Source organism: Pongo pygmaeus, chromosome 11, assembly GCF_028885625.2.
Source record: "Pongo pygmaeus isolate AG05252 chromosome 11, NHGRI_mPonPyg2-v2.0_pri, whole genome shotgun sequence".
Lineage (NCBI taxonomy): Eukaryota > Metazoa > Chordata > Mammalia > Primates > Hominidae > Pongo > Pongo pygmaeus.
Genome location: NC_072384.2, coordinates 14,383,884 through 14,407,533, shown reverse-complemented (window position 1 = coordinate 14,407,533; position 23,650 = coordinate 14,383,884). Strand labels below are relative to the sequence as shown.

The 23,650-nt window shown below is 48.0% G+C and overlaps 2 protein-coding genes across 9 annotated transcripts in view; one reads left to right on the top strand and one right to left on the bottom strand.

Moving 5' to 3' along the window:
* Nucleotides 1-3,631, top strand: part of ARHGEF4 (Rho guanine nucleotide exchange factor 4) — a 200,656-nt gene extending 197,025 nt beyond the window's left edge. For 2 of the 4 annotated variants that reach the window (XM_054478342.2, XM_054478344.2), the window contains 3 exons: nucleotides 678-921; nucleotides 1,753-1,830; nucleotides 2,420-3,631. In XM_054478342.2, the coding sequence (XP_054334317.1) occupies nucleotides 678-921; nucleotides 1,753-1,830; nucleotides 2,420-2,571 (474 nt within the window). In that variant the 3' untranslated portion in view covers nucleotides 2,572-3,631. The other 2 variants (XM_054478343.2, XM_063647305.1) reach the window with 2 other exon arrangements.
* Nucleotides 3,632-4,292: 661 nt separating this feature from the next.
* Nucleotides 4,293-23,650, bottom strand: part of FAM168B (family with sequence similarity 168 member B) — a 45,405-nt gene continuing 26,047 nt past the window's right edge. For all 5 annotated transcript variants that reach the window (XM_054478339.2, XM_054478338.2, XM_054478340.2 and 2 more), the window contains 4 exons: nucleotides 11,937-12,079; nucleotides 11,654-11,831; nucleotides 9,283-9,407; nucleotides 4,293-8,844 (listed from right to left, as the gene is read on the bottom strand). In XM_054478339.2, coding sequence (XP_054334314.1) covers nucleotides 9,295-9,407; nucleotides 11,654-11,831; nucleotides 11,937-12,079 — 434 coding nt within the window. In that variant the 3' untranslated portion in view covers nucleotides 4,293-8,844; nucleotides 9,283-9,294. The remainder of the gene's footprint in view (nucleotides 8,845-9,282; nucleotides 9,408-11,653; nucleotides 11,832-11,936; nucleotides 12,080-23,650) is intronic.

Genomic DNA, 23,650 nt, shown 5'->3' with positions numbered 1-23,650 from the left:
AAGTGGAGGGAGGGGAGCTGAGGGCTGGGAGCAGCTGCCCAGAAGACAGGTGCCAGCCAGACCATACCCGGGGAGCCTGGCCAGACCCTTGGGGCTGGGATGGGGTGGCTCTCTGCAGGTGAGCCTGGTGGCCCAGGAGCAGCAGGCGGCTTTCACAGTCTGACCAGGCCGGGTGCTGTTGAGAGCATGGTCTTTCCTGACCTGGCCGCTGCTTGCTCCTCAAGCTACCTCTTCTCTCCCTGCAAACCTCCACATCCCCTCTCTCCAACCCCAGAGTCCCCTGCTCTAGCCACCTCCCAGCTTCCTCTACGCTGCCGGCTTCTGCTCCTCTTTCAAAACATGGCCCAGTGGGCTCGTGTCCATGAAGCCCTCCTTGTCCATGGGTGCTCTTTCCTGCGTGTGGTGTGAGCCACTGTCTTAGTCTCCCCACCTCAAAGACAGGGCCAACCCCGGGCTAGTCAGTACCTGCACGATAAAGGAGCAAGGCCTCTCCACTCATGGCTCAGCATGTCTGTGGGCTGCAGAAGGCATGCTCTGCCCTCAGGATCTCACTGTCTGCTGGGGAGGTGGAGGCATCACCAGCAGCCCCTCCTGTGGCTGGGGAGAGGAGGTGGGAGCAGCCAGGAAATGGTCAGGGGAGCGGTTCAGCAGCCAGGGCTGAGGCCAGCATCTGGCAGGACCTGCTCCGCCGCGACGTGTTGTACTACAAGGGCCGGCTGGACATGGATGGCCTGGAGGTGGTGGACCTGGAGGACGGGAAGGACAGAGACCTCCATGTGAGCATCAAGAACGCCTTCCGGCTGCACTGTGGCACCACAGGGGACAGCCACCTGCTGTGCACCAGGAAGCCCGAGCAGAAGCAGCGCTGGCTCAAGGCCTTTGCCAGGGAGAGGGAGCAGGTGCAGCTGGACCAGGAGACAGGTGCGAGACCCTGCTGGGCCTTCCCCGCCCCCAGGGCCCACCCGGCGCTCCCGCCTGCCGGTCAGGAGAGCGCGGCTCAGCCCTCTCAGGCTGCAGGGTGTAGCGAGGCTCCAGGCCCCTCTAGCTCCCAGTCACGAGCATAAGGCTTTTGCCTTCATCACCTCGATGGCAGGGTTACGTGACCGTATCCCATGATACAGTTCCTCGGAGTTCAGCCCTAAGGCACGGGTCTACTGACTTTTGGGGAGTTGTTTCACTACACGCGCTCACATGTGCACACACTCCATAGGACGGGGTCCTCTGCTCAGTGCCCTGGGTTGCTGGGACCTGGGGGACCCCTTTCCAGCCAGCAAAAGCCCTGGGAGAGCCTTGGAGTGGGCTGTGGGTACTGGCCTCAGAAGCCTCCCCTGCCCCATGCATGCAGACGTCTCCCCACTACACCTTCCCTCCTGTCCACGGGCCCCCACATTACCTGCCACAGTGACCAGGTCGGCTCTTGGTGTGGGAAGGAGCCTCCACTGCAGTGGAAAAGACACTAGACATGGAGTGAAGGTGAGAGATGAGCGGGCAGAGGAAGGACTCGGGGATCTTCGTTTTCTGCCAGGAGCCCCAGGACAGGGCACCAGAGCATGCCCTCTGCCCTGGTTGGCCAAGGCAGGCCAACTGTGCAGAATGGGCAACAGTCCCTGCTGTGGCCAGTACTGAGTCCCCAGGACATGATGAGACCCTGGGCACCAGAAAGGTGCAGGTGTGCAAAGAACTGCACCTGGGGCCAGGAAGTGCGGTGCAAGGAGGAATGGGGCAGCGCCCTCACCTGTGCCCCTTCCTCAGGCTTCTCCATCACTCAACTGCAGAGGAAGCAGGCCATGCTGAATGCCAGCAAGCAGCAGGTCACAGGGAAGCCCAAAGGTAGGCGGACAGCAGCCCCACCTCCTCGGCTGCCCGGCCCTTACCTGCTGACATTCCCTTCTCTGAACCACAAAGCCAAGCCAGCTAGCCACTGGGCCTGAGGGGGGGCCCACTGCCCTTTGCAGCTGTTTGTTCCCAAAAGTTGGTAATAAGGGGCCACTGGGGAAGCTTGGGTCAGTATATGGTTGACATTCTTACTCTCAACACCTTGGCACCCCCAGATCAGGGCCATCGGTGACAATGCTTGTTTCCCCAGGGTTCCTTCCTGACAGGCATCTGGGGTCGGGGTAGGGATGGAGCTGATCTCCCCATTTCTACAGAGAGCCATGCCCCTGAAACATCACATGCCTTTGCACAGGCCACCCCCACTCTTCAGGCCGCTGCAGGAGGCCAGGCCCAGGCCAGATGCCCCAGGCGGCCTGAGCTCTTGGATGTGGTCAGCTCTCCAGGGGCAAGTCCTGTGTGACAAAACTGCCTCCTACGGCAGCTCTGAAGCAGAGTCCTGGGACAGACCCCATGCTACCCCCGACAGCTGGGGTGGCACTCTGCCCTGGGCACCCATGACCCTCTGCTGTCTCTCCCTGTTCAGCTGTTGGCCGGCCCTGCTACCTGATGCGCCAGAAGCACCCAGCCCTGCCCAGCAGCCGGCCCCAGCAGCAGGTCCTGGTGCTGGCAGAGCCCAGGCGGAAGCCATCTACCTTCTGGCACAGTATCAGCCGGCTGGCACCCTTCCGCAAGTGAACTGGTCCCTGCCTGATGGCACCTGCTGGGCCTTCCTGCCAGCGGCCCCCAGTTTTTCTTCCCCGAGGCCCACTCCGCCTGGCCTTCCTCTGCCTGCAAGTGAGCAGGGCCGGGCTGGGGAGTTGCTTGTGCCACCAAGACGTGCCAGGTCTGTACTGTTGTCTTTTTCCCTGCTCCCGGTGCGGTGAAGAGACCAGCAAGGGGGCAGACCCCGCACGCGCCACACCCCCTGCAGCTTGGGCCCCATCCGCCCTCTGGACCTGTGTAGGGCCTCACTGCTGGAGCGGGGAAACTGTAGCTCAGCCCAGGCCTAGCTGGGGAGAAGGCGCTACCTGCGTGGGACCTTCTTCTCTGGAAAACCTAATCTTCCCTCCTCTCATTTCCTCTGGGCAGGACTCTCTGGCCTTCCATGGCCTGCAACGCCAGGCCATGTGCCCCTCTGCCCTCTGGTTCTCCTTCCAAGTCCCCAGCCCGGCCAGTGGTGCCAGACAGCTTGCCACTTGGGAGGGCAGAAACCAGGAATTCCACACCCTTGTGTTGGGCCCGGAGCCCGCCCTTTGCCTCCCAGCCCCTCTAGACACCGCTGGCTGCTGGACACCCTCTTCACTAGTGTGTGTGTGTAGCGGAAAGGACAAGACGGTGCAGTCGGCTGCATACTCCCAGTCGGGAGTGTGGCCAGTCTGCCTGCTGCTGTGCGGTGGCTCCAGAACCACCTCGTTCCTGGTTTTGTTTGGATTTTGGCATCTTGTTTTTCTAACAATGGAGAAAAATAATAATTGATTCTTGTTAGTGACACAGAAGATTGCCTTACCCTCGTGAGCGTGAGAAGCCATAGGAGACTGATTTCTGTGGCTCAGCACGCAGGACTGACCCACAGCCCAGGCAGCGGGTGTGTGGAGATGGCGCCCCGTCCTGCCAAGGGGCGCCAGGAGCACAGCCAGGGCCTGGCGAGCTGGCGCGGAGCCCACAGGATTCAGCAGCATGGACAGTCACTCTTGCACTATTCCTTCTCCAAGCCAGAAACCACATTTAATTTCATAAATAAACTTATGAAAAGTGACCTGGCTGCTAGTCCATTTTCTGTGGGTGTGCCGTGCATTTTCCTGTGGCTGTTAACCATCACTACCCTAGGCCTTTCCCTAAAAAGGAAGAATGAGCCCGGCAGCCTCTAAAGGTGGGGTGGGGGTTCACCTGTCGCAGATCACACCCTCGGGGGCTTTAATGGAGACAGGCTAAGGTGGGGCTGGCTGCAGTTGGCCTAAGGAGAACAGGGCCAGGCCACGCTGGTTGCTGGTGGGAAATACAGGTAGCTCTGCCCTCCCTCGCACTCAAGACCCAGAAACCACTGCTTCCCTGTGTTTGACTGGAGCTGGCCCACGTGAGTTTGGTGGGTGAGCAGTCAGTCATCTTTCTGGGCCTCAGCATCCCTGGTGAAATGAGGAAGAACGTGTCTTCCCAGGGTCTTCTGACCCTGGCCACAGAAGCCAGAAGGGGAGCATGGGGCTGCTTCCCTCCCTGTCCCACTTGGGAAAATGGTCCCTGCAACCTGCTGCCTCCACCACACTCCAGCACTGCCAAGGTCACTGGGGCTGGACGCCATGGTGGCCTTCTTCTCAAAACCCCTGGCAATCTCCCAACCTAAGAGAAGCCCCAGCACCTCCTAGTCAGGCCATGCTACCTCTAGACAAAACCCATATGGAGAAATCATGAAAACCACAATATGCAACACAAGTCAATCTTTATTGAAAACTGCAGTATTAATACATAACAATTCTTGTTACAATAAACGTGCTTTTGAGATTTTTAAATCTGAGCTCATCTACTCATCAGATTGCATAAAAAATTAAAATAGTATCAATTGACACCTAATTGAACTGGCTCAGGACGGAAATTCCATTCCTTGGCATGGATACGTAAGTTCAATGCAGAGGTGAGGGATGCCTTTAACACTGGAAGACAATGCTGACTTAGCTTAAAAAAAGTACCGAGAGAACGGTGTAAAAAACGGTATTTAAAAATCATTTTTTAAAAAAACAAAAAGGAACCGTTTCTTCTTTAGTTACAATCCATGAGGCTGTCTAGGGCCTCTCCGTGTGGCCAGCACAGCAACCCTGCTAGGAGCACAAACGGCTGGCCTGAGATCTGGCCCAGCTGCCTTGCCCACTGGTCTGCACAGGGACTCATGGGCACAGCCTGTGGTGAGGAGGAGACACCTGTCATGCCAGTCCTGGGAGCACACCACCCTTCTGCAGGCCCGGGGTCCCTACAGAGACGCCGCTCATCCTCTGTCTCCCCTTCCCAAGTGACTTCACTTTAGTCCTGTGGACCAAAATAAGGCTATCCCCACAGGCTCTCTATTCTTCAAATAATGAGTAAGAAAAAGAGACAAACTTTCTGAAACATGCAGTTTCCTACCCAAATAGGCCACACACCCCCACTTCTGTGTTACTGGAGCCCTCAGGACCTACTGATAGAGCATGTTCTCTGCAGTATACTCAAGAGTCTGCTGCCCTTCAGAAAGCTCAGAGGGAACACTCACAAATGCAGGGGTACTAGAGGGGAGAAATCATGTGCTCTGCCTTCCCCCAGGCCAACCACACTCGGCTTTAGAGACCCTCTCAGAAAGCACCAGAGAGGAGGACCAGACGCTGCTGCCCACCTCAAGCCACACCCCTGTCACCTGCTGCTGCGCCCAATGGAGGTCCTGTCCTGTCTGGGCAACAGCCAAACTGGCGACAATGGACACATCCAACAGTTAGCTGTCGGATGAGGTGAAGGTGGCCCAACTGCTCAGAGTAATACTGTTCTCAAATGTTTAAAAAGGACAGGTGAAGTCTGGGTCTCCTTTTTTAAAGCAGACACCAATACTTACGTAACTGGTACATGTTGGCCTTTCACCAGCACTCACTGGCACTCACAGGTGCCTTACATACATTACGGGGGCCAATATTGACAGGTATTAGTACATTGCAAGTTGCTGTAATAATGTATTTCCTCTCGTTACTGTTGTGTCCCCAAGACACATGCAAATTATTTCCTAGACCTCATTCATCACAGCCAGATGATGCCACCAGAAAGAGCAAAGTACTGTATGCCCAGCTGGGGAAGGGCAGGACACTCACTGACCAGGCGCCCACCCCAAGGCTCAGGACCCCCCCCCATCTTCTGTGAACATATTTGCATAGCACTCAAGGTTTCCCAGAATAGCAACAGGTAGGCCTACAAACCACACCAAGAAGAATGTTCTTAACAGATGGCTCACAAGAGACATAAAAGGTTCTGGAAGTGCCTTCAGGCCCATTACCATGACTGGCCCTGACTCTGGCCCTCACAGAGTGGCAAGTTCATGGGTCACTGGCTCACACTAAATGCTCAGCCCCCAGCACAGATCCAAACAAGACTTCCATGAGCAGAGAAACTGCAGCAGCTGAACACACTCCCAAGCCTCAGGGAAGAAGGTGTAGAACAAATATTTTTTAAATAGCCATCATGATGTCCATGTTTACATGAACTAGGTCCCTTGCTTGCCTGTCTCAACTTCTAAAAGAACAGTAATTCAGCTGAAGGACTCCCAAATTAGGAATGTCAAACATACAAAAAGCAAATTTCTCAGAATGCTCCACCGTATGCTTCAGGACAAATTATGCAGCTTTGTAACAGAATTTTGACCCAAGTTCTATTTCTTAATTAACTTTAATTTTACTAGAAGCGAATGTTGATAAAATTACAACCTATGACAGTTTTGTGACTATTCCCTAAGTCCAGATTCTTACCTGATATCTACCTTTCGTATCTGACAGCTGATGGCCTGAAAGTTTCAAAGTCAGAAAGATTTCTGCACGGATGTGCAATGCAAACTTATTTCATAAAGCCTCTCAACTTCATAAAAGGGAAAAAAGGTTAAGTTATAGGGAGGAAGAAAAGTGTTTATGAAGCTGATGTAAATGGCGTGTGGGGGGTACAGCCCACTCTTTAAAACACCATCCTGTGTGTGCCAAGTACCAAGCAAGCCTGAAGAGATGCCTGTAACTTCTAACCTCCTCCTGAACCCCGACACTCCAGCCCGCACAGGAGTTGTGCATGTATGTTTCCATATTGTTGTGTGGGGCTTTTTAAAAGCATACACTAACATTGTGAGTATTTTATCCTAATCTATTAGCATTCAATTGGGAAAAAAAACTTCTCTGCTACTTGGTCAGCTGAACCCCTGGAACCCTTAGAACATACTAATCCTGCCAACCATCCACTAAACAGATGGAATTACCAACAGAGACTTGAAGAAAGGGGCACAAACTGTGTGCCTGCGGTAAATGTCTGCCCCCACACATAGACACTAAGATGGATTAAGTGCTCATGAAGCAATTTAAAGTACTTATCAGTAAACATTCTATGTTAACAGACATCAGGAATAAAGAATCTGCTGTTTACAATGATCCATGCAAAAATATTCCTAAACTTCTTATAAAATAAGATGTGAAAAAGAAAATTATGAGTACTTACTATAAAAAATAAGGTTACCAAAGGCTCAGTGGTCAGGTGTCCCCCCACCAACCAACTGGGGCAGAATGCCAGTGGGCATCCTTACTGGGCGCCAGTGCCCTGACCCAGCTACCAGCGAAAGAAGAGGAGCAGAGCCCCCTCCCCACCAAAGCCCACAGCACTCAAAACACCACTGAACTGGGAAGAAGACGCACGCTCCTGCCCTAGAGGCCGCTGAAAGGGACCCACGCCTTACATCCCCCACCCCCACTCTGACCCTCACTGAGAACTGACACGCACTCTCATGGACACAGGGCGGGCATATTTTGGGGGCGGGGTGGAAGGAAGCCTCTTGATTTCTTATGTACAAGATTCAGATTCTAAACTCAAATTCCTCTCCCACAATAAACCCTGCCAGCAAATGCACTCCAGCACTGCCTGGCCCTCTCTGCTGTCTGTGCTTGCTTTGTGCCAAGTGCCCTCAGCTGCAAAAGAGATGGCAGGAGAGGCTCGCAGACAACAGACACCGGCCTCCCCCTCGCCCCATCTCTAAGCGTCCCCTCCAGCCGGCCTCAGCAGACAAGTCACCACCATCAGGTGGGTGATCCCAGAAGCAGCTACAGGTTTCTACATTTCCAGACATATCCATGGCCCTGCCTTTCTACAAGAAATTGGAGGAATTTTAAATAAAGTTTTGTTCCCTTTTAACTCATTCTTAAATATACCACTTTCTTCATAACATACAGCTGAAACCTTTGCCCTTCTTTGTAGGGGAAAAACAGCAATGCCTGCCTACCTGTTTTCAGCTGATTCAAACATTTCTCCAGAAAAAAAAAAAAAAAATGGAATGATTTTCTAAGCTAAATAAAGCAGAGGACAATACCTCCTGCAAGCATGGCTGTTTCTCTTTCACATTTCTTCCATCCCAGGAAAATAATTTAGTTTTACATAGGACTTTTCCAATAAAGATATATAAAAACATCATCTAAGAGAACTGTAATGAAAATTTAGATAGCAGAGAAACTGCTTTGCTGACACATAAACCACCCCCCTCGCCCCAAATTTTACTGGCCACACTACCATAATCTTTCATGATGAGCTTTAAGCATGTCCCTGTTCCACTGACTCCACCAAGCCTAAACTCAAAGGGATGTCCATGAACCGGCTGCACCCAAGCAGCTGTGGCTTCCCTACTCTCTCCCAAACCTCGCAACTCCCTCCCAGGACAGTCAGTGCCAAAGAAACAGGTCGCTGAAAACTAAAATGTCCACATCCCTAACTGGCAACCCACATCAACCCCAAAAGGCTGAAGAATCATCTAAGATATTTCAGATGCTCTATGAAGAAATTCACTTTAACACTTATAACTTTAAGACTTTGCATACATTACAACAGTGCATTGGTAATACAAGTTGTAAAATACGTTTCCATTCCTTTGGATTTTGCATATGATGGTTTTGCATCAGTCACTGCAGGTAGATTGAGCAAGCTTTTTGTGTTTGTTTTTTTAAACATGCATTCAACTAGATATGATTCAGAATAGATTAATACTCCCTTTTTATCATTACAGTTAGCTAAAAAATTGCCAGGCAGTCCACAAAACAGAATTTGCTTTAAGACCAACCCACAGAGTCAGCTGGAGACTAACGGCGCTGGGGCCTGCTGGGCCGGGATATAGTCGTGTTTAGCTAAGTGTCGAGAGCATTAAGAAGAAAGTCCTGGTTGGAGGCGCAAGGCCTGCAGCACCAGCTGTGGAATCCCCAATAATGTGACTGCACAGCTCCGTCCTCAAACCTGCAGAAAGGAAGACAGACACTCAGTCACACAGAGCTCTTCCGGCACCACTACTCCAAAATCTCAAGTAGGATGAGGCCCACCAGGGTCGGAAAGGGCAGCAATGGGCAAAAACTGCTGGACCTGGTTCTCACTTCCTTCCTAAAGACCTCCAATTGCAACTGGAGCCCTATTTCCTGCAGCAGGCAGGTGGGGGGTTAGAGCACATTCCAGGTAAGGCTCAAGATGGACAGTGTCAACAGTAGGTATTCAATGGTTCCTTCCTTCTTCTACTCTGTAATGTCTCAATAAAAACAAAAAATTTAAACCCTGCATTGCCTCTGGATTCAGGGTCAGGCGCACTTTCCTCGTTAGTGCTTAAATATGTGGTAAATTTGCCACTGTCCGATGGAAATGCCCTTTCATCAAAAGCCAGCCCAGCCTTCACTGGTCACTTACATTTGCAGGTGATCACCACTGAGGGGGCACATAGCTGTAAGTGGGCGTTCCTGGGGCCCGGTACGTGGGCACAGTGACCGGGTGGGGGGCGACAGGAGTTGGGGAGTGAGCAGTCAGCAGGGTACCTGGAAGAAAGAGCAGCACATGACATGAGGCTGACCTGCACAGCTCCACACTGCCCGACACGCACATAAGCCTGGCCTCTTTGCAAGGAGGAGGGTATACAGGAAGAGGGATAGTCTTGACCCAGATACTGTCAGAACTCTGATTAGATAATCCCCCGCACCCAAAAGCCGTCTCCACACAGCAAGCTTCCACAGACAATATGTTTGTAAAAGCCTTTTGCGTGTCCCCTTCATAAAGCACACCCAATAATTTTTATAGGTCAGATGATAAACAAATGAGTATGATTCAGCCTTAACAAGGAAGGAGATTCTGACACATGCTACAATATAGATGAACCTTAAGAACATAATTCTAAAAGAAAGAAGCCAGTCACTAAAAGACAAATACTTTATGATTCCACTTAGATGAAGTACCTGGAGTAGTCAAATTCAGAGACAGAAAGAAAGTAGGACGGGGAATTAGCGTTTAATGAGTACAGGAGTTCAGATGTGCAGGATAAAGACGTTCTGGAGCTCTGTTTCACAACAATGTGAATATACTTAACACTACTGAACCATACATACTTAAAAACGGTTAAGATGGGCTGGGCACAGGGGCTCATGTCTGTAATCCCAACACTCTGGGAGGCTGGGGTGGGAGGATAGCTTAAGCTCAGGAGTTTGAGATGCGCCTGGGCAACACAGTGAGATCCCAGCTCTACAAAAAAAGTTTTAAAATTAGCCAGATGTAGTAGCATACTTATAGTCCCAGCTACTCAGGAGGCTAAGGTGGGAGGATGGCTTGAGCCCATGAGTTCCAGACTACAGTGAACTATGATCGCACCACCGCACTCAAGCGTGGGCAAAAGGGCAAGACCCTGTCTCAACAAAAAAGTTAAGATGGTAAAAACAAATAAATAAAAAACAAGAGGCTGGGAACAGTGACTCACGCCTGTAAGCCTAGCACTCTGGGAGGCCGAGGCGGGTGGATCACCTGAGGTCAGGAGTTCGAGACCAGCCTGGCCAATATGGTGAAATCCCATCTCTACCAAAAAGTACAAAAAAAATATTAGGCGGATGTGGTGGCAGGCACCTGTAGTCCCAGCTACTGGGAAGGATGAGGCGGGAAAATCACTTGAACCCAGGAGGCAGAGGTTGCAGTGAGCTGAGATCGCACCACTGCACTCCATCCTGGCTGACAGGGTGAGACCCTGTCTTAAAAAAAATATTAAAAATTTTAAAATTAAAAAAAAGGATTCTAAACTACATGAGCTTCTGAGTTCTTTAAGAGAAATCTATTTTTCCTACAACTACAGAAACTCAGCAACTACTTGAGTCCATTTATGGCCCAGCACCACCTCCACAGCGGCACCCAACCTGGTGCCTGCCGCCCTCCCTCCCTGTGCCTCAAACCAGCAGTTTCTGTCTATGCCCAGTTTCCTGTTCCTTGACAGATAAGTATGGGGAAAACCAAATCAGAGTCTACGTTGAAGCACACATAATATCCCAGAATGCTTTTCTCTCTGGCATAATTTCCTTACACTGAGGTCAAGTCCAGAAAAACAAGGAGGGAACAGTACGCTTTTGTGTGGGCATGACCTAAAGGTGGTCATGCTGACCCACAGACCAGGAGGTGAATCCACATGGGTGGTCATACGGATTGGGTGGTCACCCAATCCCTAGACATCAGATCAAACCCCCAGGGCTTCCGTGGAGATGTGCCCATCCCAGCCAGGGGCCTCATCTTTCCATGGTTTATTTTCCTTAGAGGAGGCCTTGCGAAGTAAAGTACAGTAGATGAATGCCAAAGGATTTCTACGGGCAGCTGTTCCTTCTATCAACGGAAGACCAGCTCAGTTCTAGATGCATGAAAACATCCCCATGAAGACAACTGACCTGCAAAGACAAGCTCCCCTGAAGGGAAAGGAAGAGAGCCAGAGCCACCCCAGTACACAAAGTGTCCTCCTTCTGCTCAAGTCTTACATGGTCATGAAGGGTGGGAGGAGACGGGGACACAACCTGCATTGCCAAATGGCTCAGTTCACCAACAAAGCGAGTCCATCAGTTTCAGAGAGGCCTCCACAAGGGGTCACTCAGGGAGGCAAAGTAAAAGATAACCTGCTGTTTCTTCCCCAAAGAATTTTCTGTCCTTCCACACAACTATAGCTATGAAAACCTAGAGCCAAGGGGCAGACGATTCGTGAGCTCTCCCCTCCCCCAGCTCTAGGGGACACCATAGGACACACACCACAGGAACAAGAACTTACCTGCTGACATGGCCATGGTGGTCCCAGCCACCATGCCCATGGTGACCCCGTTGCCTCTAGGAGGGGGGATGGGAGCAGGGTACACTGTTGCAGGCATGCCGTTGGGCTGCACCACCGTGGTGTGGTGGATGACGTGAGGAGGTGCTGCATACAGCGGCTGTGTGTAGTACGTGCCTTGCTGTGGGGGAGAAGAGAGACAACTGATACAGGGTCCCAGGGCCAAAGGATGAGCGCCCAGGTGGTATCAACCCCTTCCCACACAGCAGTGTGTACCCAAGCATACCTGTGCATACGGGCTCTGCTGCGGGTAGGCACTTCGCACAGGGTACACGGCAGTCTGGTAGGGGTTTGGGGAGGAGGAGTACGGCGGCACAGCCCCGCTGGTGGGGGAACAGGACACTTTGTAAGGTGTGCCAGGAGTGTAACCTGGAACAAAGAAGGCAATGGCCTGAGTTCACCCAAGCCGGTCCAGGCACAGGGAGAGGACACATGCAGGGAGGAGCTAAGCTGCGTGTCAGCCCCACGCAACTCGCCAGACCTGCTGCCACTGCCGCCCCCACTCTCCTCCACTAAGATCTGACTTCATTCTTACTTTGTGTGCGTGTGTGCATGCACGTGTGTGTGGTGGCAGGGTGTTGGGGAGGAGGAAAAAATACCAAAGGAGAACGTTCTACAGATGGAATGCTCACACAAGGACAGGAAATAAAAACTGTCTTGTCCTGCTGGAATTTAAATTGGTATGGCATTCCTGGGGCTAAACTTGGCATCAAAAGTATAAATGCCTTTTAATCCCACAATTCCACTTCTAGAAGTCTATCTTAAAGCAATACACATGGATCTATACACACACAGAGACTTAACTGTAAGCATGCTCATCATAGTGTTGTTTGTTACAGCAAAAATAGGAGAAACTTGCCCAACACCAGGACTGGCTAAGCACTCTATGGTAAAAAGCCCTCTGGGTCAAGGGAGAAGGCTGAACACACATACTTGCTTTTGTCCCCACATACTTGCTTTTGTCCCCACACAAAATAACATGAAAATGACAATAAAGCAGATTAAGAGAAAAAAGACATAAAACTCACCAAGAATGGAAGAGAAGACAGCATGTTGAAGCCTGGCAAGCTGAAGTGGAGGATGACTGAGCAGACTCGAGAGGAAGGCACTCTCAGCCAGCAGCGAGGAGCAGCTGGCACTAAGAGCCCTTCCCCAAAGCCCTGCAAACTGCTGGCCACCAACCCGCCTCCAGAAGCAGATAAAGAGGCCCCATCTAGTAGAGTGGTTGAGTTTGCTGAATAAGCAGTTAGGTGTCCCTTCCTGACCCCAACAGAGAAGAGGGGTTTGGTCTCAGGGGAGGGAGAGGGTCTCTGGACAGCTATGTTCACAGCAGCTATATTCACAACGATCAAAAGCTGGCAATGGCCCAAACGCCCACCAGGAGACAGATGGGTAAACACACTGTGGTGCATCCATACAAATCCTACTGAGCAAGCCAAAGGGACAAACTGCTGGTCCATACAAGCACATGGATGAATCGCAAAGCCACGCCATGTCAAAGAAGCCAGATACAAGGACACAGGCTGGATGCATGTACTGACAGAAGCTCTAGGAAAGACCAACCTAATCCACAGTCATCAAAACCCCAGCAATGGTGCCAGGGGCCAGAGGGGCATGCGAGAACCTTTCCAAAGAGTGCATTCACTCAAATGTGGTGGCGGTCACACAGCTCTGTATGACTGTCCAAACATGCCAAACCGTACACTGAAAAGGATTAACTCATAATATGTAAATCAGACCTCCATACAAGTGCTTATGGCATCTCACATTCCCATGGGTGAGAGCAGGAGGGGTGGAGCACTCACACACTGTCCGTGTCAGACAGTGCAACTTTGCAAGCCAGACACACATCCCACAACATCCAGCAATCCACTCCCAAATATTTCCCCTAGAAAAATGAAAACACAGGTCCACGAAAGACTTGTAAAAAGTGTTCAATCTTATTCCTAATAGCCAAAAATGGGAAATAATCCAAATCTTCATCAACTGGAGAAAGGATAAATCATGATATGTCTCTATAAACATTACTCAGCAATCAAAAGGAAAACATGGATGAATCTCACAACACGCTGAGCTTTCCAAAGAAGCTGGAAACAGAACAGCACATAGAGCAATGATCCCGTTTATTCCCTAACAACAAAGAAATTTACCTACGGTGACGGAAATCAGAGGGGAGACGGCGAAGAAAGCCTTCTGGGATGATCAAAGTGTTCTATGTTTTATTTGGAGTGGTGGTTCCATGGGCATGTACAACTGTCAAAACCCACCCAGTTGAGCACTTAATGTGTGGGTGTTTTGTGCATAAAGTATATACCTCAAGTTTTAAAAAATGGGCTGAGTATAAAGAATTTTGGATCACCTGAGCCGGAGGTCAACGCTGCAGTGAGCTGTAATTATGCCACTGCATTCTGCCTGGGCGACAAAGTAAGACCCTGTCTCAGAAAAATAGTAATAATAATTAAAGTTAATTTTTAAAAAAGTTTACACAATTGGGCTGTTTAGCAATATGTACGTGTGTGTGTGTATTTTTTTTTTTTTTTTTTTTTTTGAGATGGGGAGTGTTGCTCTATTCCCTAGGCTGGAGTGTAGTGGTGCAATCTCAGCTCACTGCAGCCTCCGCCTCCTGGGTTCAAGCAATTCTCATGCCCCAGCCACCCGAGTAGCTGGGATTGCAGGCATGTGCCACTACATCCAGCTAATTTTTGTAATTTTTAGTAGAGACGGGATTTTGCCATGTTGGCCAGGATAGTCTCGAACTCCTGGCCTCAAATGATCCTCCTGCCTCAGCCTCCCAAAGTACTAGGATTACAGGTGTGAGCCTGTATATATATGCGCCTGGTCCATATATTTTGTTTTAATTTGAAAGGGAAAGAGAATGACTGGCCCCCTAGGAAATTCACTAGTCTGGGGCCTTTTGTTTGGGGTGCCAGTGCAATTCTGTGACATGGATATATTGCACAGTGGTGAAGTCTGGGCTTTTTCACCTAAATACTGCACACTGTATCAATTAAGTAACACGAAGGCTTCAACGTCAGCCTTGTCATACTCCCCTGCACGACCTTTCATGGTCTCACGGTGGGAGGGGCTGCGGCTGAGATCTGCGGCAGACCAAACAACAGGTGGTCCTGTCCTACACAGCAAAAAGGGTGCTCACACCCAGATTTGTCTGCATCCAGAGTCCTGACCCTTCTACCCAAACCAGGCAACTCCCAACCTCAACTAGTCTCCATTTGAAGAAAGAAAAGATTCCTCCCCAGGGCTCCCTATATTTTGAAATTCACTCACCACTATGTTAACCATAAATAGAAACACTGCCAAAATTTGAATACAACAACTTTTTAATACTGTTGCTTAGCCACAGGAAAGCAGAATATGCAGATTTTCCATTAGGATTTGGAAAAGCAAATTTCAAGACAAGAGCAGTTACAGAGTTTCCTTCTCTGGCTGCTCATCGCCTCGTCTTTAAGAAGGCTAAAAAAGGAAAGTGAAAAGGAAAGCTTCACAGAGGTGTACACATGTTAAAACTCATCAAACTGAAGCTTTAAATCTGTACACTTAGTTGTATGCCAATTATGCCACAACGAGGTTGTATAACATTTTCTTTAATTATAAAGAAAAAGGTAGTGTGAATGCCATCAAAGAATTATAAAGGAAAACGTAGTGTGTCCGGCCATGTACTGATACTCCCAGGAGACCTGAGACAGTCCAATTCCCCCTAAGTGACTAGCTAACTCACGGAAGAAATGCAAAAAGGAAGCATGGTGTGTGGCGGGCACACGTGACTAGTCATGGTGACTGGGGCATTATACCAACACAGACAGGCTATTCACCATCAACATGGGGCCATGCCCTGTCACAGCAGAGATGATCAGGACAGATCCAGCCCTCTCCATAAGGTGCTTGGCTTCAAGGGAAAAAAAATCACAGGAAAACAAACCACCAACATAGCAGCATTTTATGCAGTCTTGGCAAGCAATAAGGAGTCAGCTCAGAGAGGAGCAGGTGGGGCAAGGCTGTCTCAAATTAAAGAAACTGCGGGGATGAGGGAGGTCAAGGGTCATCTTGGATAGCTCCCTTCTCCCCAGCCACACCACCTCCTTCATTTCCCACCGCCATGCAGCAGCCAGACACCAGTGGGTACCTTCAGCGGTACCCAAAGGAGACACTGCCGAATGGGATCCCCACTGTACAGCTTAATCCCAGTTCCTGCCTCATATTTCCACTAGCCTGAAAAGAGATCCTCCCAGGAGTCACCAAACTCTTATCTGACCAAGATGATATTTTTTTATAAGTGTCAAAACATAGAGCTACCCTCTGTGCGTCACATCCTGAGAACAGATGCTAGACTTCAAAGTTGGGAATCTCATTCCAAACTTCCGACAGTTTAAACGAACAAACCCACAAGGTTCCCTTTCTTCATACAATTAAAAACATTCATGACAGATAACTGGAAATATGAACAATGATTACAATCTCGGTAGTAATAAAAAAATATTTTTAGGCGTGACAATGACACAGTTCTAATTTATCTTTTAAAGATAATATTTAAAAAGCTGATGAATATAATGTCTGAGATTTGCTTCAAAATAATATAGAGGAAAGTGGCAGGGGCCCAGATGAAAAAGATCAGCCATAACGTGGTAACTGCTAAAGCCAGGTGATGTGTAGGTGGGAATTATATTCCCATGTACTTGTGCTTAAGCCAGGCGATGTGTGAGCAGGATTTTTTTTTTTTTGGATGGAGTCTCGCTGTCTCGCTCTGTCGCCCAGGCTGGAGTGCAGTGACACGATCTTGGCTCACTGCAACCTCCGCCTCCTGGGTTTAAGAGATTCTTCTGCCTCAGCCTCTCAAGTAGCTGGGACTACAGGCATGCACCACCACACCTAGCTAATTTTTGTATTTTTAGTAGAGATGGAGTTTCACCATATTGGCCAGGCTGGTGTCGAACTCCCAACCTCATGATCCGCCTGCCGTGGCCTCCCAAAGTGCTGGGATTACAAGTGTGAGCCACCGCGCCCAGCAGTGAGTAGGAATTATCATATTCCCATGTACTTGTGCTAAAGCCAGGCAATGTGTGAGTGGGAATTATGTTCCCATGTATTTCTGTAAATATTCGAAACGTTTCCTAATCACTCTTTTGAAGTCAAAGTATTAAAAAATATAAGGAAGACTGTTACGGATTGAAAGAGATAAGAGACATAAATTCAAATTTATAAAAAACTCACTATGTAATGTTGAGTACATTATTCTGATTCCAAACGTTTTTTAAAACTTAGGGGGTAACTGGGCAAATGTAAATAGGAGCTACTTTTAAAATTAGAGAACTACTGTTTCTAAGTGTGGACATGCAAAAGCACACCTCAGTCATGTTAGGGAGGGCTACACTCAAGTCCACTGGACAAGACACAAAGGATTCTGAATTGATTCCACAAGAATAAAAGAAAAACCACACAACACTCATCCTTAGGTAAATATGGGGAAAGATCACTGGGGAATCTAAGTGGTGGGTACTATGGACATTCACTGTATTGTCCGCTCAACTTTTCTGTATACATAATTTTTTTTTTTTTTTGAGACAGAGTCTCACTCTGTTGCCTAGGCTGGAGTGCAGTGGAGCAATCTCAGCTCACTGCAAACTCCGCCCGGGTTCATACCATTCTCCTGCCTCAGTCTTCTGAGTAGCTGGGACTACAGGCGCCCACCACCAAGCCCGACTATTTTCTTTTTTTTTTTTTGGTAGAGACGGGGTTTCACCGTGTTAGCCAGGATGGTCTTGATCTCCTGACCTCATGATCCACCCACCTTGGCCTCCCAAAGTGCTGGGATGACAGGCGTGAGCCACCGCGCCTGGCCCAATTTTTTTAATAATAAATAAGGTGGAAGGCCGGGCGTGGTGGCTCACGCCTGTCATCCCAGCACTTTGGGAGGCTGAGGTGGGCAGATCACATGAGCCCAGGAGTTGAGATGAGCTTGGCCAAGCTGGCAAAACCTTGCCTCCAAAATTAAAAAAAAGAAAAAAAAAGTAAAAATAAGCAAGGTGAAAAGTATACAGTACTTTCAGATGCTGACACACAACTGAGAGAGTGTACGCTAGCCAGAAAATCTCCATGGAAACAACAGTCATGCATGAGGTAAAAGAACAAGTAAGGAAGCTAGCTGAAAGGGCCCACGGATCACCACACCCAAACGCACCCCTAGAAGATGAATTATAGTCAGGCGCAGTGGCTCATGCCTGTAATCCCAGCACTTTGGGAGGCTGAGGCAGGCGGATCACCTGAGGTCAGGAGTTTGAAACCAGCCTGGCCAACACGGTGAAACCCCGTCTCTACTAAAAATACAAAAGTTAGCCAGGCTTGGTGGCACATGACTGTAGTCCCAGCCACTCGGGAAGCTGAGGTAGGAGAATCAGTTGAACCTGGGAGGTGGAGGTTGCAGTGAGCAGAGATTGTGCCAATGCATTCCAGCCTGGGCGACAGAGTGAGACCCTGTCTCAAAAAAAAAAAAAAAAAAAAAAGAAGAAGATGAATACAAGATTTTGCCAAGCCTTTAAAAAGGCCATCAGCAGGAAGGGTTCTATAGCAGTCTGAAAGATGCTGATCTGGAAGATGGCCTGGCAGTTAGGCATAGGCTGGAAAAAAACAGTTAAACCATGCCACTGGACATGTTCAATATATACAACCAATGTGCAACAAGAAGTTACAGTTCTATCTGACAAACTGATTCACTAAAGAAAGATGAGAAGAAAAAGGAAAAGCTGTTAGAAGAAGTTAAAACAAGCAATAAACCCACAACCTACATCCATCAACATTGCTAATAAGAAAGTCCTTGACCTTTTTGTCACTGTTCAAACTGCAGAAAGAGCTCAGAGTGAAGAGAAGATGGAAGCTACCAACCTGAACAAACCTCTAATACAGAGTATAAAACCAAAGTGAGGAAAATCTGAGAACACCTCTGTCCAAAGAGGGAGTCTTTCAGCCACAAGTGCTCATCTGGCCCACCACAGCCACTGAGAAAAGGTGAAGTCCTTTTTCATGCCTCATTTCCTTAGGATACACAGTCGAGGGGCCCACCTACGATGTCTTCCTTTTCTTCTACTGGAAGCCTCCCACTGCAGAAATCCCTCCAGCTAGCCCTAGGTTTCCCAATCCAATCACCCAAGGTGTCTTTTTTGTTTTTGTTTTGAGACGGAGTCTCACTCTGTTGCCCAGGTTGGAGTGCAGCGGTGCGATCTCAGCTCACTGCAACCTCTGCCTCCCGGGTTCAAGCGATTCTCCTACCTCAGCCTCCCAAGTAGCTGGGATTACAAGCGTGCACCACCATGCTCAGCTAATTTTTGTATTTTTAGTAGAGACAGGATTCACCTATGTTGGCCAGGCTGGTCTTGAAGTCCTGATCTCAAGTGATCCACCCGCCTCGGCCTCCCAAAGTGCTGGGATTACAGGCATGAGCCACTGCGTCCGGCCTACCCAAGGTGTCTTACAACACCTACCTCACATGTGGGCGTTGCTGAAGCAAAAGGAGCGACTGCTCCAAGAAGGAAGCATGCATATGCAACTCAGCATGCAATGCATGGGATGCTAAACTTGTGCATTTCACACATGCACATATTTTACTTAAAACCAAAACCAAAAAGGAACTGAACAAATAATGATTACATGCTCAAGTTATTGAGGTGAGATATACTGAGGCTCACAACTTACTCTGAAATGAAACCCATCAAAAAATAAGATGGACTGAAGGATGGATGGAGTAATGTGTATGTGATACAAGTAAAATGTTACTTGTAAAAGTTGACTTTAAAAAGTTTAATCGTAGAATCTTAGCGGTCCATATATAGATGATCACTGTGAAATTTCTGCAGCTTTTCTGTGACATCTGAAATTTTTTACAATAAAATGTTGAAAAAAGTCACCAACTATTTCTAATCAGAACAATGGTTTTTAATATATATTATCTTACTGTTTATTCTTATGACTGTGAGGCTATGTTCTAATGCTCACCAGAAAACTTTTGGTCTTTGGTTTAGGCGTGAATGTTAACAACATTTTCTAGCCAGCAATTAAGACAAGTGCATTTCAAGTAAGGCAAACAGGTCTCCCTATCAATTTAAGACTCAGTGTGGGGCCAAGAGCTATGGTGCACACCTGTAATCCCAACACTTTAGAAGGCCAAGATGGGAGGATAACTTGATTCCAAGAGTTCTGAGACTGGCCTGGGCAGCATAGCGAGACCTTGTCTCTACAAAATAAAAATTAGCCAGGCATGGTGGGGTGTACTTGTAGTCTTAGCGACTTAAGAGGCCAAGGCAGGAGGATCACTCATTGAGCTCAGCAATTCTGGGTTACAGTGAGCTATGATTGCGCAACCACACTCCAGCCTGGGCGACTGAGCAAGACCCTGTCTCTAAAAACTAATAATAATAATTTTAAAAATTTTAAAAACTAAATAAAACAATTTTTTAATTAAAAATAAAGAGTGTGTGCTTGCCACCTTTCTTAAGTTTTTTTTTTTTTCATTCAGCACTAAGTCCACCATATCCCTCCATAGTAACTCAAAAGGAACTTCACAAACTTTAAATAAATACACACAATTACCTCATCGTGCCCAAAAATATACACTGCCTCCATGAAATATCAAATTCAGTCGGTGCTAGGTCTTCCCAAAACAACAGCTTTCCAGATTCTCCCTCCCCAAGAAGCCCATCTGTACCGATGCAACCCAGGCGGCGCAGACAACAGACACTCCCTCCTTCCACTTCACCAGACCTGCGAGTGACCCTGGCTGTGCCCTCAGGGAAGAGGACACGCACAGGGTCACTGATTTTAGAATGCCAACTGTTCGGGAACCAGAAACTTTTTGTTTAAATAGGTCATTTTTTTTCAAAAGTACTGTGTACCACACAGATTTTTTAATAATAATTTTTTGAGTAAAAAAGACATTTATTTAGAAAATTTTAAAAATTCAGAAGCCTAAAGTACATGTGAGGAGAGAAGATCTGCACCAAAACACAGCATCATGAAATTTCTGAACACTGGAGGCAAAAATCCTACAGAGTAGCAAAGAAAAACCAAGGTTACACTCAATCAGGCACCAACAAGGTATCCCAATTCTCAGCAACAGTGGTGGAAGCTGGAAAGCCATTGAACAAAGACCTGAAAATTCTGGGGGGAAATAACTGCTACTCTAGAATTCTGTATCCAGACAAACCATCAACGAAGTGTGCGTGCAGAATAAAATGTTTTCAGACATGGAAAATCTCAAAATTGTGACTTTTCCATACTCTCCCAGGTGGTTACTGAAGAAAATCCCCCGTCAAAACCAGAGTAAACTAGGAAAAAAGAAAAGAACTCAGGCAGAAGGGAAAGGCAAAAGCAAGCCCTGGGATGATGAGAACAGTGACCCCCCAGGGTCTGGCCCAGAGGACAACCAGTCCAGATAAGAGAGAGGAAGGGAGGGCTTCAGAGCTCACCAGGAAACCACCACACAGGTATCTGAAATTGCTAAGAAGAGATCTCAACACATCGGGGGTAGCTGGAGGTTTAATTAATGCTATGGTCACAGAAACCTAATCAAAGACACCTGATAAGTACCGTATTAATTCCAGGGAAACCACAGTAGATGCAGAAGAAATTGCCACAGGGCACAGGACAACAGGATCACCACATAGAAGACACAGCTATGAACAATGCTGATGCGACCACAATAATAGAACTGTGAAGGAAGGTCGGGGCAGCAAAGTCAGAAGTCAGTAAAGCAGTGCCACTTCAGAAAAACAAAAAAAAAGAAGCAGGGAACAGCAGAAACATGTCATGTGGAAGCACGGAAGGCACGAGCAAAAGCAGCTTTAAAGAGTTAAAGAGCTGGAGTTTGCCCATGGGGAGTGAAATGTGGGGGCTCCCACAAGGGAGCAGGGAACTGCTATTGTTCATTTTAAAAAGCCTTTTGGAGCACTGCAATCTTTTACCTATGTGAATGTAAACCTTTAAGAGGGAAAGAAACAGGCTCCACAGACCTCACAGACTATTAATATTCCAAAGGCTATTTTCTCTCCCGCTCAGCTGCCATGCGTGAAGTTTAATTTTTAAACAAACCAAGGGTTTCATTTTATGGCTATAATTCTGAGTTCAAAAAGAAAAGAAACGCTGGGCGTGGGGGCTCATGTCTGTAATCCCGACACTTTGGGAGGCTGTGGGAGGCTGAGGTGGGCAGATCCCAAAGTCAGGAGTTCAAGACCAGCCTGACACACATGGAGAAACCCTGTCTCTACTAAAAATACAAAAATTAGCCGGCGTGGTGGAGAGCGCCTGTAATTCCAGCTTCTCAGGAGGCTGAGGCAGGAGAATCGCCTGAACCCAGGTGTCAGAGCTTGCAGTGAGCTGAGATTGCACTACTGCACTCCAGCCTGGGCAACAAAGCGAGACTCCAGCTCAAAAAAAAAGAAAAAACGAAAAGAAAAAAAAAGAAAAGAAAGCTCTACTGTAAACCATTTTCACTTATCATTAAATATTCTTCATAAACAAGTACTAAAACCAGATACTGTGTGATAAACAGTTTAAACCATCACTTTGTAATTAAATGCATGTGTACCTGTACATAAATGTTTGCACATCCAATTATTGCCCTTAGAATACATTCCTAGAAGTGGGTCGAAAGGGTTCATTTTTAAGCTTCTAACATACGCTACCAAACTGCCCTCCAAAGAAGTTTCTCCAATTTACCCTCCACCCAGCCATACACACCAATGACCATGGAAGCTATTTCATCACTCTTGGCAACATTTGTATCTTTTTCTTTTTTTTTTGAGACTGAGTGGAGTCTTGCTCTGTCGCCCAGGCTGGAGTGCAGTGGTGCGATCTCGGCTCGCTCACTGCAAGCTCCGCCTCCCAGGTTCACGCCATTCTTCTGCCTCAGCCTCCTGAGTAGCTGGGACTACAGGCACCTGCCACCACACCCGGCTAATTTTTTGTATTTTTAGTAGAGATGGGTTTCACCGTGTTAGCCAGGATGGTCTCGATCTCTTGACCTCGTGATCCGTCTGCCTCAGCCTCCCAAAGTGCTGGGATTACAGGCATGAGCCACCGCACCCGGCCTAAATTTGTACCTTTTAAAAATAAGTGCTAATGTAATAAATATCCAAACCACCTTGTGTGTAGAGCTTATTACAAAGAACAGACTGTTTTGACAATTTCAGATCATCATTACAAATATTAGTTATAGGTACTTGTGACTCTAAGTAGGACCAGAACAGAGGCCTAAATGTGCTGGCCCAGCTGACATCTGTGCCTGATCGTAGGCTTGGGGCTGAAATCCTACCATAACAAATCAAGGAGTTATTTATTCATTATTCCAACACCAAGGGTGAAGTTAAACAACTTTCCCAGGGAGTGACACAGTCAGGAGTATAATCCACATCTAGCTAACTCCACAATCCAAAGCTCTGATTCCAAAAACGGACAGCCCAGTTGTATTAGCTCATTCTCATACTACTAATAAAGAAATACCCGAGACTGGGTAATTTATAAACAAAAGAGGTTTAATGGACTCACAGTTACACATGGCTGGGAAGGCCTCACAATCATGGCGGAAGGCAAAGGAAGAGCAAACGTGTGCAGGGAAACTGCCCTTTATAAAACCATCAGATCTCGTGAGACTTACTATCATGGGAACAGCACAGGAAAAATCCGCCCCCACGATTCAATTACCTCCCACCAGGTCCCTCCAGTGACACGTGGGGATTACAGGAGCTACAATTCAAGATGAGATTTGGGTGGGGACACAGCCAAACCATATCACCACTCTTGATGTATGCATACACAGCCTTGCTCAGGAGGACAAAATGAATGACAACTTCTCCATTCCCAGATTCTGAAAAATAGAATTCTTCAGCAAAAGACATCTCATCACAAGGGTCTCAGAATCCTCTTATGTCACAATTGGAA